We start from the raw sequence: 14,758 nt of genomic DNA, 5'->3' as shown, positions 1-14,758 counted from the left end.
CTGGATGAGGGTGCGTTTCCCTACGCACCATCTGGCCAATTGATGAATCTAAAATATATAATCTTTATTCAAATATATAAAAAATGTATGCTCAGCTGTAATTAATGCCGATTGAAGTGGAATGTACTGCGCACAACAATATGACTGGATACCATTGCAATTATTTACCTTACATCCAAATGGTTAATAACACCAGACCAAATCAAATATCATACCATTTTAGATGAAGTGACAGCATACAAAGAGGCACTGTAGTTTGATCATAAGCCTATGAGCTTGAATATATAATCTCTGTTATGGAAATAGAGTAACCCCATGGACAAAACTAATTAGATAGTATAATCTATCTTGCTATAGATATGTAATACGGGTACACTCATCCACGGGCATAAATGTCAGCCTCTCATGGATAAGCCCCATACCTCACCATATCCACTCAAAAATACCTCACTCCTCACTGTCTTGAGGAATGCAAATGACGCACTGTAAAATGCAGTACAGACCTCTCCAAAAAAAGGGGGGAGAGGAGTGAATACCATGTGCATTCAAAAAGTGCTCCTAAAGACCCCAAAAAAAAAGAAACTCTACATGTTTTGCTCCAGAAAACAGAGCTTTGTCAGGACGATAAAGAATTAAAATAGATCACATAGTCGCTGGAAGTTGTGCTCAGCTGCACATGGTGGCAAAATGGCCAATCTAATGCACTATCCAATAAGTTCTATGTCCCTAATAAGGGGTCTAACTATAACGCTTTTCACACAGGATTCCAACAGCTTTCCCTCAATTGGATTCAATCCCACCAATTTTGTAATTGGATTCAATTGTAAAAATATTATAAATCTTGAGCACAGTTGTGTGAAAACCTTATTACAGTACATAGACCCCCTAAGTGGCTTCTTGCAAATCTTTGTAACAGTTGCTCTAGCAGCAACCACCTACAGTATATTGAATTTCTCCAAAAAAAACGTTTTTGATCACACCTTTATTGGACTGGAACACACTTTATGGTGTACCTAAACTAAAGGAAAGGTTAAACAGTGCCTTTCCTACTCATGGGTGGCAATCACAACATCAGAGGTCCCTGTCCAAATCCCTTCTTCCAAGTATGTTTATTCCACAAAAGGTAGAACATAAGACAAACCATGATGTTTTCAGAAAGACAAGCTTTTATTAACCATTAAACTTATATAGATGGTGTATTAGATCCATGCTCTAGGACCAAAAGCCTATCAGGTGATGTAAAGGACGCTGCTCATTCCAATCCTCCCACCTCTTACAGCCTCTCCCAGCAGCTTCTTCTAGAGTACTTAGTTCACTTGACCGCCCTATTGCACTCAGAAGGGTGAAGTGTTTGCAGGCAAGAGTCCATAACCGCAGGCAGATGGATGGCTTGAGTTACTGGGAGCTGGGTGGAAAGGCAGCCACTGGAGGTGCAGAGAGGATGGGCGCCCTAAAGAGCTGGATGCAAAGCCAGGAGCATAGCAAAACATGCAGGAGCTTCACCCGCTGTGTGCACTGTCGAATCAGTGGATCAGTGGATTATTTATGTCACAGTATGAAGAATTTTTAACATTGTATTAGGTGTGTTTACTTTTAAGTTGTCACAAAGGTTCTATGAATGAGTACACCACGTTGTTACTCAAACACTAGCAGTAATTCATTTCACTGAATTCATTAACAGCACCTGATCTGTGAACAAGTGCCAGAGGAAATTTTCTCTTCTTTTGTGAATTATCATTTGACTTTGAAGTCGCAAGTCGCATGACACATTGCATTGGTGTGAGTCAAGGCTCAGGGTCTACGCACAATGGACTTAAAAAAACCGCCAATTCTGTTGGCTTAAAAAAGTGCTCATATAGAGCATTTCTGTACAGGATCTTAGGAGTGTTTAGGAGCTTTTAGAAGAGTTTAGGAGCATTCAGCTTTTCATTTCTGCCAGAAAACTCCAAAAATGCAACAGAAGGTGTTTTTATGCCTCTAAACATCCTAATGTGCATGGACACATAGGATAAAATTGAGCTGCTTCTGAAGATAAAATGAAAAACTCCTGTAGAACCAGTATTTTTAAGTCAATGTGCATGGACCATAAAGGCAACCTGTCAGTGGTGAAATATGTTGGTTGTCATTGATTACATTCCTTTTTAAAAATGCTAGTAGCCATATTGATTCTTTAGCTTAAATACTTTCTAAATCACTAACGTAGAACAAGTATGACACTCATGTGATATATTTTTGTTTTGAGTCTGACACCAGGACAGCAGCATTTTTTAGAAAGTGATTGTCAATGGCATCCCCATATTTCTGGCATAATAGGTGTACTTCAAAAATAGCCCATGATGCTTTTGGTCTCATGGCGTAGACAGGGCCCAGCTGAATACAGTTTAAAGGACAGTTATAAAAATATCTATCAAGTAATTAATTTAAGTGATCAGCATGTTGTAAATAACATGTGTTTAAATGTATGCCAATGTGTGCATAAAATGGAAAGAGAACATTTGTCCATCCATCAGTTACATCTCTGCTAATTATTAATGAAAGGAAGATGGAGTAATAGATTTTCTTCCAATGAATAGCTGCCATCTATAGCTTGCTCTATGGATAGCTGTTTTATAGAAGTAATTGCAGCTTTGAAAAAACATAAGTGCCTACACTGAATCCTAAATAACCTTTTTATTTATCCCAGCTATTGTACTTCAGCTGCCTTCTGCACTGCACCACATAATTTACCTCTCTCAAGATGCCAAATGCAAATTAATTTTACATTATTTTTATAATCACTGTAAATAGTAAATGTTATACAGTGTGTGCAGGGAGAATAGCACTCATTGTTAAAAATTAAATGAAGAACGGAATAAATGCTGACATATTTGGGAAAATGTGTATGTATGCATATTTCTCTTTCTTAACTCTGATCCTCAGGCATCATGAAAGGATAAAGTAGACCTGTCGTTAGAACTATATGGGGCTTCTGAAAATTCTAGTTCACTTGCTGTTATGCTAATTCAGTAGCTACAAGGAAAATGTTCAGTGGTTTTGTTAAAGTATAACTAAAGGCATTTTTTGTTTTTTAGTTGGATAGAGTGAATATGGCTTAAAACATCTATTAGGTGTTTATTGCTGTTTTTGCCCCCATTAGGGATTTTCACCCTCTCTGTTTGTCCTGTTTACAATTATACAGTCCACCAAAATTCTTTTTTCTTTGTGTCTTGCTTTTTAGACCTGTTCTTGGAGTTATTTGGGGAGCTGATTCAGAAACTTGCATTGGCTAGACTGTATCAGCTCTAGTTTCTTAGATATGATCAAATTAATAGAATTTTTTTAGTCAGTTTTTTTAAAAGATCTTGCCGATCAACTTATTCTTCTGGTACCTAGTATGTCTTTTTGTGCACAAGTTAGCATATATAGTAAACTGTTTACGTACTTCCAACTGTATTTTACATTGGAAACATTCGATTCTAAAGTGTAAGTTATTAACTGTATTATAGTTATGATCGTATAGGAGGTGTGTGTATATTGCCACTCATATCGTTTCATTTTTGCAGATCGAGCACCGAAGACGTTATGACTACTTTTTTTATTTAGTGAGTGATTTATAGCATGTTTGCTGTATCTCAAAAACTAGAGCTGATAGGGAAACATTGGTGCTATTTTTGGAATCAACAGGTCAAATATACCCAGGATCAAGTCCAACATTCAAGGCTCAAAAATGTGTGTTGGCCTGTGTGATCATTTAAAATGAAAGTTAAAAAAAAATCCACATTTTTGGGGTTTTCCCCATTAAAGTAATAGAGGGGAAATCTTCCAATGGAACACTAGGTCTGGTGACCTAAGGAGCCCCAGGGGATTTCCCTTTATTTTGCAGAGATTTCCTCTCATTTCCTGTTTCCTCTGGAATAGGACATAGATGGCAGAAAAAATATGACTGGGGTTATAGCTCTCCCTTACACTATGCAAAATTAAAAAATATATATATTGTCTATTGTTCTACTGTAACATATGTCTCTTTGTGTTGAAACCTGCTGTAAACAGAGATCAATAGCTCAATGGTAAATTTACAAGTGAATGTCCTATCACAGTGACTCATCCCTTAGTGGACAGGTTTGTTTGATGTTTCAGTAGAGATGTCTATGTCTATGACCAATGCAGGGACAGTTGAGGCTCATGCCTTGGGAGCTGTGGTGGTGTGACGTACAGCTGCTGTCAGAGCCTCTCCTGCAGCTATGTTGTCTGGTATTGTATGTGTGGACATGCAAGCATCATCCGCCTTAGCTAGGTGGAGGGGGGATTTCACTTTGACATCTTTGCCTCGGATGCCAGAGGACCATGTCTTTCTACTGCTTGTACCCCAAAGGGAAGCAAAGCCCTTTGCTGTGCATACTCTTTAGCCTCTTTAGCTAAACCAGAGATCTCTTAGAATTCTATGTCATGTTTTAAATATGTCTTTGTAAAATAGAGAATGCATATGCAGTAAACTACAGATAGAAAACATCTCTTTGAAAATGTATAGATTTTGAAATAAATTAAAGTATAGTTTCCCTTTATTACTTTTCAAGTCACTGACCTGGAACAAGTGTGCAGATCAGGAAAGTAAGAATTCCTAATATGCACACATGTTCCAAGTTAGTGACTGAAGGCATTGAAGCCTGAGGATATTCATGCCAGTTGGGCAAGTATACATTTTCAGTAGAAGATCTCAGCATTTGCAGTCTCGATTTTACTCTCTTAATAGGTTAATTTTAAATTACAAAGGGAATTTTAATCTCATGTTACTGTGCGACCTGAACACTTGATGGAAATCACTTCATTAGCAGCATATATAGATGCATTGCAAATAAATGTATTGTCAAAAAAAAATTAATTAATTAGCATGAGCTAATGCCGACATTTTGTTCAGATTATTACAAATGAAATGTGTAATGCTGGAGATGGAATGTTTTAAGAATGTTGAATTCACATTTATTTTTTATGTTTAATGTAATTACCATGAATTCATCTTCTTGTCTTGCCTTAAAAAGTTGACCCTTCTTCCCAGTTCCGAGTATTATTGGACCAGTGGAGCCTTTACTTCCATAGACCCACAGAGAAACACCAGCCGATGTTCCTGCACTGCCAGTCAAGACTGACACTTTCCAGTCATTTGAGGAATGAACCAAATTTCCAGAGCTGTTCAGTTTTTTTCCATCTATCATAAATAATAAACAATTAAAATAGATCCCCATACAACTGTATGTATAACACACAGCTAAAATTGACAAATACTCCAAACGAAGACCTCCCTCGTAAGGAGAATATATCTAATATGCAGTGTGTCTTTAAGAGGATATACTGTATGTTACATCTAGACCCCTTCAAATGTCAATGACACTACCAGCAATGATTTATTGTCTTGTCTTGTTTGTGAGTGACATCGCTCTGATTACTGCCCACAAACAAATGAATGTAAACAAATTAAAGGGTTTAAGTTGTAACAAAAAAAATAAAAAGCTGCTTTATAAAACAGGTTATTAAATTCCAAAATTAGGAACAGACAGCACAGCATACTAAGTTTGCTGATTCAGATCATACCGTTGGTATCTGGCTATAGAGCTACAAAAGAGTGCCATAGCAGCACAGTAGAACAAAATGCTTTGTCACTATATTTCAAGGGGAAGTGCTGTGACATCACCTGTGACATCATCTGCACTTCCTGTCTTTTCAGCATCCCTGTTTAGATCATGCATGCTTTGCATTGCCTCCCCTGCAGGAGCAACAGAGCACTGCAGCAGTTTGGAAAGGAGATATAGGAGATAAAGGCTTCAACTAAGCTGCCTCTGTCTAAAGAAGATTTCCAGTAATATATTGGAAAGCAAGAGACTGAGAAAGAAATTCTATTCCTTGTTATAGTAAGAATCTTATTGTTGGGTCAACAACCCCAGAAGAAGAAAGTGATTAGAGAGAGATAAAGTGAAAAACACGTGTCCTGTCCATGGAAGAGTTCAGAATTATGAGGTAAGTGCTCCTATGATTAATAGTTTACTACTGTTGCCATAGCTTCTAGGTGTATACATACAGTATATGTGTACATACAGTTAGGTCCATATATATTTGGACACAGGTACAATTTTAGTTTTTTTCAGGTATTTACCAAAATATATTCAAGCTATAGTTATATAATGGATATGGGCTGAAAGTGTACACTCTGTTTAATTTGAGGGTACATACATCCACATTGGAGGAAGGGTTTAGGAATTACAGCTCTTAAGAGTAGATACCCCCCCCCTTTTTTCAAGGGACCAAAAGTAATTGGACAAATTAATATAATCATAAATGAAATGTTCATTTGTAATATTTTGTTGAAAATCCTTTACTGGCAATGACTGCCTGAAGTCTGGAACCCATGAACATTACCAAAGACTGGGTTTCCTCCTTTCTGATTCTTTGCCAGGCTCTCACTGCAGCTGTCTTCAGTTGTTCTTTGTTTGTGGGTCTTTCTGCCTTTAGTTTTGCCTTCAGCTAGTGAAATGCATGCTCAATTGGGTTGAGATTAGGTCATTGACTTGGCCATTGCAGAATATTCCACTTCTTTTCCTTCAAAAGCTCCTGGGTTGCTTTTGCAGTGTGTTTTGGATCATTGTCCATCTGTACTGTGAAGCGCCATTCAATCAACTGAAGAATTCATCCGGGTGCTTCTGTCTTCTGTCACATTATCAATAAACACCAATTACCCAGTGCCACTGGAAGCTATGCATGCCCATGTCCTTTGGATCAAGAGCTGTTCCAAGCCTTCTCCACACTTTTTTCTTCAAATCATTCTGGTATAGAATATTGTTGGATTTTTGACACATATAATACTTCTTTAGTGTCTTGAGGCGATTATGAATGAAAGAGCCGTTGAAATAAAAAATAAAGTGTGATTTTATTTTATCACACAATGGCTTAAAATAACAATGTAAAGCATATATTGAACAGTTCCATGTAGATAAAACCAGAAATATCAAGCAGAAATTTAAAGATGTATCACCATTATGTCCGTTGTCTCGTGTGCTTCTGCCATGTTCTCCTTGTCCTTCTGGAGTCTTTGGGAAGAAGCCAGAAGTAGACGGAAGTGACTATTCTTGTCTTACAGCATGCACCTGTTCTAGCTTCTCAGAATGTTCTTATGCGTGTCTGTTTGGACAGACGTGTGTGTGTGATTGTGTATGAGTGTGAGCGTGTGTCCTAGAGACTGTCCCTTATGGTCATTTTATGAAGCAAGTAAGCATCATAACTTGTGATCTTAAGACCTTGTATGGCAATCAATACTGCTTAGCAGAGCAATTTCATTGAAGGGAGGGGACGCTACATATATGGTGTTTTGATTGACAGGTACATATGTAACGACCATAATAAGCTGGAGATGTAACCTCAGCTACTCATATTTAAATGATAATATAAATTAAGAATGTATCTTTACAACATCCCAATAATATTGTATAACCACAGATTTACGTATGTAACAATATTACCAACTTATAAATCAAACTAAATACACACAGATACTATTAGAATACATTGTAATACTTATTCTATTTTGGTTACTTCTAACACCCTTGACATATTACACTAGAGTCCTCTAACCAGCTATGCCCTAATATAGAATACTCAGCTCTCAGCTGGTTAATTCAGCTATCTCCAGTCTCAACTTATATCTGAAGAACTTAACACTATCATTTGTTAAAGGCCATTCACACATATTAATATTAATTATGATTAATCATAAAAACCAAATATTTTGCAAGCTTGCCATCAATATAGGTGCCGAATTATCAATTTGATATAATTAATATTTATCAAATATCTTCATTTCATCTGTCCAAAGAATGCTTTTCAGAACTGGTCTGGTTTTTTTTTTAGATGTTTTTTGGCAAAGTCTAATCTGGCTTTTCTATTCTTCAGGCTTATGAATGGTTTGCACCTTGTGGTGAACCCTCTGTATTTGCTCTCGTGAAGTCTTCTCTTGATTGTAGACTTTGATAATGATACACCCACCTCCTCGAGAGTGTCCTTCACTTGTATGGATTTTGTGAATGTTTTTTTCTTTACCATAGAGAGGATCCCGCAATCATCCACCACTGTTGTCATCCATGGACATCCATGCCTTTTTATGTTGCTGAGCTCACCAGTGCATTCTTCTTTCCTCGGAATGTACCAAACTGTTGATTTGACAACTCCTAATGTTGCTGCTGATGGAATTGTTTTGTTTTTGAAGCCTTACAATGACCGGTTTCACTTGCATGGACAGCTCCTTTGAACGTATGATGTAAGTTCACAGCAATGGATTCCAAATGCAAATACCCCACTACAATCAACTCCAGACCTTTTACCTGCTTAACTGATGAAGAAATAATGAAGGAGTAACCCACACCAGGCCATGAAACAGCTTTTTATTCAATTGTCCAATTACTTTTGGTCCCTTGAAAAAGGGGGGATGGTTACTCTTAAGAGCTGTAATTCCTAAACCCTTCCTGCAATTTGGATGTACATACCCTCAAATTAAACCCGAGTGTATACTTTCTGCCCATATCCATTACATAACTAAAGCTTGAACATGTTTTGGTAAATACCTGAAAAAATATAAAATTGTGCCTGTGTCCAAATATATATGGACCTAACTGTATACTGTATATATCGAAAGACTGGTGACAGAAGCCCTATTGCTATTATTTCACATGCACTGTGCCTGATAGCTAGGTCTGTGTTATTGCATGTACAGTATGTAGTGGTCACCTTCCAGTCTTCCAGTATATAGTAGTAGGTGAACCTGTTTGTTGCAAGTTTATATATGACTCTTGGTTTTTTTTTTTAGTTAACTCTGTCCCTTTTTGTCTTTTATTCTATAGCTGGTTTGAGCTCCAGGCTCAATAACCAGCACAGGATAGAGCCAGGTTAGGCATCCAATGGTCACATCTGGAAGTTAGAGGTCCGGTTACATGAGAAATTAGAAACTATTAGGGAATAAAGCTAGGAATACACGGTAAGAAAATCGTACATAAAATTTTGTTGATCAAATGATCGACCAATTTTCTCTTCGTGGATGAGCAGGATGTTATAACCAATAATGATATTGTGAACGAAAAAATCCGGTTAAACAACAGTGAAAAATTTTGTCATTTCGCATGCGAACGACCGATTTTCTATGCGGTGATATGGCGATCGTCCATAAATCCAATTTATTCCAATTATGTCTAAATGTCTAAGGATCCATAAATCCAATTTAATCCAATTAATTCCAAGGATTTATGTCCAATCATTCGTTCTTGGCGGAAGGGCCTGACTGCAAGGTCACACGCACACTCCATTTTTCGATTGGTTAATGTGGGCCACGATTTCGACCAACGAAGGCCGATCGGTCGTCAGATAACTGATCGGTCAATTTTCTTACCGTGCATTCCTGCCGTAAGAGGCTTAGTAGATACCCAACTCTGAGTTCCAGGTCCACACCACAGTTGTGCAGTAAGAAGCTGCATTCCAGGCTGGCTGAACAATGTTTGCAGGATCTCCCCACACTGCAGAACTTGTCTTCAGGTCTCTGACACAAAGACGGATGCCACGCTGGTCTCCTCCTCAGGTGCCCTGCAACTGAAATCATAAAACAAAACAGAGGGGGCACCATCCTAGTGTATTAACCTTAAACCATATATTTTATTAAAAAAGTGGTAAGTACTATACTCACAAACCAACAGGTACATCAAAGCTTGTCCTAATACAACATCATCTTCAAGACCTCGATGTATCACATCTCAAAACGGGACAATCAAAATCCAACAGGCTAATGCATTTCGAGGGACTGCCCTCTTCCTCAGAGCTTGGATTTCGATTGTCCCATTATAAGATGTGATACATCGAGGTCTTAAAGATGATGTTGTATTTTGACAAGCTTTGATGTAGCTGTTGGTTTGTGAGTATATTACTTACCACTTTTTTAATAATAAAAGATATGGTTTGAGGATAATGCAGTAGGCTGGTGTGCCCTCTGTTTTTCTTTATGATTTCAGTGTATCCAGACATTCCCAGTCTTGAGAGTGCAGCAAGGCTTGGCATGTCCATAAAAGCCAGGATGGGAATATAGACAACTGTTATCTCTAGGGTTCACGCTCAAGCGCAGAAAGTTATGTACTTGCTTATTGGTTTGGAGCCCCTGCAACTGAACTTTGCTGCAACATTTATAAGGAGGTATCTTTAGTAATAACTATATTGTATATATCCAGTTATATGTGCACAATTTCATCAGGACTCTTGTTCGAGCCTTTGCTGATAATACATGTTTGTACATTGGAAGTATGTACCATCTTTTCTTTACAATCTTTTTTTTAAATAAAGTTTAAATTATTTCTTTGTTAGTGAACAACTATATACTTATGTTTAATGTTATATGCTTGTCTCAATAGTTTTTCTGCTCCCAATTACTTTGATTAGATTACAGGTTAATTTCCCAGAAAGGGAATCCCTTGTTTTAGGTGGAGGCACTGCCATCTTTATTATAAATCCCACTCTTCCATTTAGTGAAGATTTCGGTTCTTTTATTTACCTTCAAGTTTAGCACAATGTCCTCTTTGGGAAGGGCCATTTGTAATAACCCCCCCCCCCAAAAAAAAAACAGGGCTAAATTGTTTATGGGTTATATCTGTAAGCCCTATTAGCTTCAGACACTTTCCCCAATCTCAGACCACATTTTGCAGCATGTCGACCACACTTGAAGCATCTTCACAATGTCCTAATACAACATCAGGGGCGGACTGACTATTTGGAAACTCGGGCACTGCCCGAGGGCCCGGGCTCAGTAGGGGGCCCCATGAGATGCCCCTGGTACCTTTTTCATAGGCTTTTTTAGTTTGGGCAAGGACACAGGTGCTCCATGATCCCCTATTGCCCGGGGGCCCCATGAGTTGTCAGTCCACCCCTGTTCACAATCTCCCACTTTTATTTGCTATATACAGTATGTCTGCTGTCTTTGAAAGTCGCATACTGAACATTATATGTGGCCCTTTGGCAATGTCAGTTGAGGCCCCCATTTAATCTGACAACGTTGGGCCTACATTATACATAAAATGTTGTGTACAACAAAAAAATATACAGTGCAGTCTAGGGAAAAACTATTACTAAACATCCTTTTGGCTGAATTCACAAAACCACAACTCATGGCATTTTCATTACAGTTTCATTCAAAAATGTAAATTTTCAATTCTCTAAATGCCTTACTGCACAGATCAGATTAATTTACTGTACGCATAATTTCATAATCAATGGTTAAAGCACTTTGACTGCAAAAGTCAATCTATAAAGATTATTGTGCAGGTTATCACTCCCTATTATACTGCTAACCCCAGGATAGCTGTAAGTTTGAAGCCAGTCAATGAGAGAAGGAACCATTTGAAATGCTGTTAAAATGAAGTATTAGGCTCAATTTGCCTTAACGCTTCTGGTATTTGCCTTAATGATCATTCATTTTAGCCATTTAACTATTTCTTTCAGCTTAGCAGTTTAGAGAATTCAACTGTTCATGAGATAAAATAATGATTTATGAAAAAATAAGGCTTTCAAGAGTAAAATTCCATTTGAAAAAAATAATTTCACACATATTTATTTTTGACTGACTATTTTTTATGAATTAAAATAACACCAGGTCCTAATGAAAGCCTTTTGCATTTCTGCATGAATCATATTGTGCTTTGACAGGTACATGTTTTAGGAAATTAGTATTTAATTTAATTTTATTTAGTTCAAGTACTTTTATAGCACCAATTTACACAGCACTTTACACATATATTGTACATTCACATTAGTCCCTGCCCTTAAGGAGCTTACAATCTAAGATTCCTAACTCATATTCATATATACTAAGTCCAATTTAGACAGGAGCCAATTAACCTACCAGCATGTTTTTGGAGTGTTGGCAGAAACCAGAGTACTTGGAGGACACAGGCACAGGGATAACATGCAAACTCCAGGCAGGTAGTGTAGTGCTTGGGATTTGAACCAATGCCCCTAGTGCTGCTGGCAAAATGCTAATCACTTTTCTTTCCTGACCCTCTGTGATATCACAACCTACAAAATTGTGATGGCCTTCCTCCCTGGAGTATGGTAAGAACATGTGTGCTGTGGGCTTGGGGTTGGTTTAATTTAACAACTCACTTTTGCTTGGGAGTGGGGATACTGATGGACTCCAATCCACTGAGTCCTGAGCATCAATAAGGGCTTCATCCTGTTTGAAAATCTCTTCTCTGCTCTTGCCCAGAGTTGCAGATGTTCCTGTAGGCTTTTCTCTACCAACTTAAAGGAAAAATGAAATTGGTCCAGCTATTTATATTCTGTCAAGTATAACAACATAACACGAATGCCAATTGTATGTATTTCTAACATATATGTAGTGATCGGTTTTCCTGATACATCCATATAACATACATTATGTGACAATTATATACGTTCCTGTGCAATACAATTATTGACCAGTGGCCACCTGGAATGTTCCATTGATGTAACTGTAGAAACCTACTCTAGCTAGTGTGTTATGGAACTCAATTATATTATTGTTATCAACACTGCACAGTGGATTTGTAACACCATTACAGGAGCGGACTGACCATTCGGGCACTCGGGCACTGCCCGAGGGCCCGGGGTCAGTAGGGGGCCCCATGAGATGCCCCTGGTACCTTTCATAGGCTTTTTTGGGTGTGGTTTGAGTGTGAACAAGGACACAGGGGCCCCATGATCCCCTATTGCCCAGGGGCCCCATGAGTTGTCAGTCCGCCCCTGCACCATTAGTTTCCACATTAAATTACATTTATATTTTTGGGTTTGGATACGCTCTAATTTTTCCAACTTTGGCTTGAAAAAGCAGCTAATGACGAACAGAAGCCTGCAAAGTAATACAATACACAAAGATATCTAATTCTTTGCATGACACTCATTTTATCAAAAAACTACTTGTTTTAACACAGATGAACCCATGAAATAATGTTCCAGTTTCAGGGAACACCTGCTAATAATTGCTATGTTTACAGCTTGTGGTACATTGATGTGATGGACAGTGGGAGGCATTTTCCTTATATTTGTGGTCATTGGGAAGATTCTCAAATTATTCAGTGACTGTTAGGGAGGTAACAACGTGAATAATCTTAGGCCTTAGACATGGCCACATGTATATAATTAATCTTCAATTGCTGAAGGGGTTCTTTACAGTCATTGCAGTAAGAATTCCTTCCCCAGGTAGTGGTATCAGCTGAGATTATTGACAAGTTCAAAAAACATATAGATGCCTTGCACAGATGCACATTATACAGGGAAATGTATACTCTTAGGCCCCTTGCACATAGGGCCGCCCAGCTGCAATACATCCTGCCTGGCATTTTAGTGAGTCTGGGAGGGACAAGTGTAGTGTCAGGTCTCACAGAAGACAGCCGGTCAAAGTCTAGGCAGACTGAATTTGGACAGGGCTAAACACTGTACCGAGTGGTACCTGCAGAGCTCTGTCCTTTCAGGGACTAGGATTCAGAATGCAAGTCTTCTGCAGAAACATCTAAATGCAGGAAAAAGTGACCTGGAAGGCAAAATAAGTTTTTTACACCTTCCAGATCACTTCACCTGCACTTAGAAAAGCTAAACATATACATAGGTTAGACTGGATGGACCCGTGTCTTCCTCCAACCCTGCCTACTGTGTAACTATATAATCCCTAGCAACCTCTGGAGGAACCCTTTGGTTCCACGGAACCCTGGTTGAGAAAGGCTGCTCTAGATCAAAACAGAAAATAAGTATATCTCTACAGTAGATGTGCATTTTGTTTCCATATTTGGTTGCTGGAATCATAAGTAGAAAGATAGACATGACTTAGCGAAATCCACGCTTGGCTACCTGCCTCCTGTACTTTATGATTTCCACTGATTACATGAGCACATTGCAGCCTAATCATAATTTATGGTTCCTGGGAGGAAGTTACTTAACAAAGCAAATGTTCATCAGTCCTAGTAAATAATTTAAAGCTGTGTTTATTTCCTTTTTCAAACCATACGCAAGAAAAGTCCAAACGTGCAAGTTCCCTTGCGCATGTTTGGACATTAACCATTTGCCATCCTGAGGATTTACCCCATTAATAACCAGGCCTCTTTTTGCTATTCAGCGCTGCACTATTTCATCTGATAATTGCTCGGTCATGCAACTCTGTACACAAACGAAATTTGTGTCCTTTTTTTTACACAAATAGAGCTTTCTTTCGGTGGTATTTCATCACCTGTGTTCTTTTTATTTTTCACACTATAAACATAAAAACCGAACATTAGTCATAAATTTATGCCAAAATGTATTCTGCTACATGTTTTTGGTAGAAAAATCGCAATAAGTGTATTTTGATTGCTTTGTGTGAAAGTTATAGCATCTACAAACTATGGTATAGATAATGGAATTTACACAGCTTTTACTTTGACTGCCCATCACATTTCTTGAGGTGCTAAAATACCAGGACAGTACAAACACCCCCAAATGACCCTTTTCGGAAAGTAGACACCCTAGGCTATCTGCTGAGAAGTTGTCATTTAAATGATATATTTCTTACACAAGCCATGAGTATATATGGAATTACACCCCAAAATACATTCTGCTACTTCTACCAAGTATGGGAATACCACATATGTGAGACTTTTTTGGAGCCTAGCCACATACAAGAGCCTGAAATCCAATAACCACTTTGAAAGCCTGAAGGTGCTTAACTTCCTCATTTCACTTCCTCACTACCTCTCACAGTTTT

The 14,758-nt window shown here is 38.1% G+C and overlaps 1 protein-coding gene across 1 annotated transcript in view; it reads right to left on the bottom strand.

Annotated features, from left to right (window-relative positions):
- The window catches only part of LOC149461351 (lipoxygenase homology domain-containing protein 1-like), a 392,516-nt gene that overhangs the window by 276,781 nt on the left and 100,977 nt on the right, over nucleotides 1-14,758 (bottom strand). Inside the window, exons 16-17 of the mRNA XM_089678445.1 lie at nucleotides 12,151-12,288; nucleotides 4,983-5,182 (exon numbers count right to left, since the gene is read on the bottom strand). Coding sequence (XP_089534571.1) covers nucleotides 4,983-5,182; nucleotides 12,151-12,288 — 338 coding nt within the window. The remainder of the gene's footprint in view (nucleotides 1-4,982; nucleotides 5,183-12,150; nucleotides 12,289-14,758) is intronic.

Source organism: Staurois parvus, unplaced genomic scaffold (assembly GCF_062004578.1).
Source record: "Staurois parvus isolate SC_StPar_1 unplaced genomic scaffold, SC_StPar_1.0 ptg000205l, whole genome shotgun sequence".
Classification (NCBI taxonomy): Eukaryota; Metazoa; Chordata; class Amphibia; order Anura; family Ranidae; genus Staurois; species Staurois parvus.
Note: the sequence above shows the minus strand (reverse complement) of the source record. Positions and strands in the feature narration are given on the sequence as shown.